At 42.4% G+C, this 2,537-nt stretch overlaps 1 protein-coding gene across 1 annotated transcript; it reads right to left on the bottom strand.

Moving 5' to 3' along the window:
* Positions 1-1,077: 1,077 nt before the first annotated feature.
* On the bottom strand, positions 1,078-2,301 carry LOC123177117 (uncharacterized; the record flags this gene model as incomplete). Its single annotated transcript, XM_044591046.1, has 2 exons — positions 1,078-1,374; positions 2,055-2,301. Coding segments are annotated over 2 exons (544 nt in total), but the record flags the coding sequence as incomplete, so codon positions are not given.
* Positions 2,302-2,537: the final 236 nt, after the last annotated feature.

Here is a 2,537-nt window from a genome sequence, read left to right as displayed (position 1 = left end):
TAATACTTATGCTATCTTGAGAGAAGCCTCTAGTGAAACCTATGGCCCCCGGGTCTATCTCTTATCATATTTGCTTTCAATCTACTTTTATTTGCATCTTACTTTCTGCATCTATCTTATAAAATACCAAAAATATATTTATCTTATCTTACTATCTTTATTTGATCTCACTTTCGCAAGTGGCCGTGAAGGGATTGACAACCCCTTTATTGCGTTGGTTGCGAGTTCTCAGTTTGTTTGTGTAGGTGCGTGGGACTTTTGAGGAGCCTCCTACTGGATTGATACCTTGGTTCTCAAAACTGAGGGAAATACTTACGCTACACTTTGCTGCATCACCCTCTCCTCTTCGAGGAAAACCAACGCAAGCTCAAGACGTAGCAAGCATACGGTACACTTTCTGAGGAAACAATCTCAAGTTCATAGCATCAATTCTATTGGAAAAGTTCCAACTATTATTATTGGAGGTTTTGAATGTCCTCTCCCTACTGTCAAGACAAAGTATGATATTCTTATTGTTGGGGATTTTCATATCCCCATTGAGGTAACTTAGTGTTATTCAAAATTTCTCCGGTTTCGTGTTATTTGGAATGAGTTTGTTAACAAGACTTGATCAACCTTGTTAGTGGATTCATTTTGATGATCATGAGGTGGATGAAACTAGAAGTCACAACCTTCTGTACCCTCTTTTTACTTTCTGTTATTTAAAATAAATAAAGCAAAAATAGTATTATCTGTCTGTTTTCTGATTTATCCGTGCATTAAAAAATATTCTGAAAATGAAAGTGCTCCAAATGCCCTGCAAATTTAGTATGGTTTTTTATAGAATATTTGAGGATTTTAGGCATCGAAAACACTGCAGGAGGGGCAAGCACCAGGCCACGAGAGTGGAGGGCACGCCCCCTGTCTCGTGGGCCCCTGGTGGCCCCCCTCCACTTATGCCAGCATCCACACACTTCATCTTCTACCCAAAAAATCCCCATCTAGCTCAACCACGAGTTCTAGCTCATCAGGAAATTGTTGCATAAATAAATAAATAAATAAATGCATGATTACTTATAGACAGCTAATTAAGCTAACCTGACTGAGCTGGGTGAAGAAATTGGGTATGTTTTGCTTGCTCTCCCCAAGCTGGCCCAAGGTGAGTGCAATGAGGACCGCGGCGAGGAGGTTCGTGATCGAGTAATCAAGGTACGTGTGCTGCGGTAGCCGGCCTCTGCGCTCCAAGAGGGTGAGCAATGCTGGCCATGTGCCCAGGAAGAGGAGGGCAGCACACATGAGAGCAATGGCACTGCCCTTGTCTTCTACGACGAACATCTTGAGGCCTTGTTTGATGGAGAGCACGCACTTGGGTTCAGAAAGAGGGCCTTCAACCACCTGCAGGCATCAATCAGTTGAGAGGTTGGAATTTATTCTGGATACACATGCATGATCAATGAACACAGTTATTTCTTCATCATCAATTGAGATATGATTTTTCAGGTTGCTGGAATTAATTAATTATAGATAAACGTGATCAATGAGCACACTGATTTCTTCATCATCGATTGAGATTTGATTTTTCAAGTTATAAATCTGGAAATAATTCTGCACATTCAATGAACAGACTTATTTTGTTTTCGCAGCAAAAAAACCAAAAATAAAATAAAATGAACACACTGATTTTTGAAACTGAATGTCATAGCAAAAACTTGCATGGAACTGAATGATTTGGGGCACTCGCTACACGGAGTAAAAATGTCATAACAAAGAAAAAGTAGATAAATTACCACATGTCCATCAGATTAATGATCATGAAAGTGATTAGGTTTTTTTTTCTAAACCCAAACTGAATAAACTACCACATATCAGATTCGCTTGAAGTCCAACTCGATCTGCAACAGCTTGGCACTCTCTCTGCCCGCCCAGAATACCAGCCGATCTATGTGTTCGTCAGCGAGCAGCCGAGGACCCCGGCCTCTCGCTCCAATGGTCCTCGGATTTATCGGAGAGTATATGCATGCATGTACAAGGAGGAGGAGGAGGAGCGGGGTGAGTAGGAAGAGATACGTACGTACCCGCCGGCGCCGGAGTTGGAGAAGACGATCCTGAACAAGTTGTGTACTACGTATGTTGCTCCCCTGCCTGCGACCTGCGTTGCTATATATGCCTATATATTTGATCCTGTGGCGGTTGTCTTCCTTGGCGATTACTCTCCCTGTTGCCAGCCAGCCAAGTTTGCGAGGGAGCCGTTGGCGACGGTGGCGGCGGCGCCACGCTATCTCCGTGTCCTCTGCACTCACGTTGTAACGCACGGCAGGGGCGCTGTAGCAGGGATACCAGCCATCCAATTTCAATCTCACGGCTCTCGTTTTGCCCACACATTTCTGTTCCTTTTTTTTTGCGGGTGACTCATTTTTGTTCCTAATTAATCTAAAATCTATATTAAATCTATATAATTTATATTTAGTGCTTATAAAAGCGTCAGTTGTAATTCTTTTAAAGCCATTAAATTTAGTGTAAACAAGACTACCAGCGCCCTACGATCTAATGCGTTTAGT

Source organism: Triticum aestivum, unplaced genomic scaffold (genome assembly GCF_018294505.1).
Source record: "Triticum aestivum cultivar Chinese Spring unplaced genomic scaffold, IWGSC CS RefSeq v2.1 scaffold284027, whole genome shotgun sequence".
NCBI classification, from domain to species: domain Eukaryota; kingdom Viridiplantae; phylum Streptophyta; class Magnoliopsida; order Poales; family Poaceae; genus Triticum; species Triticum aestivum.
The sequence above is the reverse complement of the archived record's forward strand: the minus strand, read 5'-3'. Positions and strand labels throughout refer to the sequence as shown.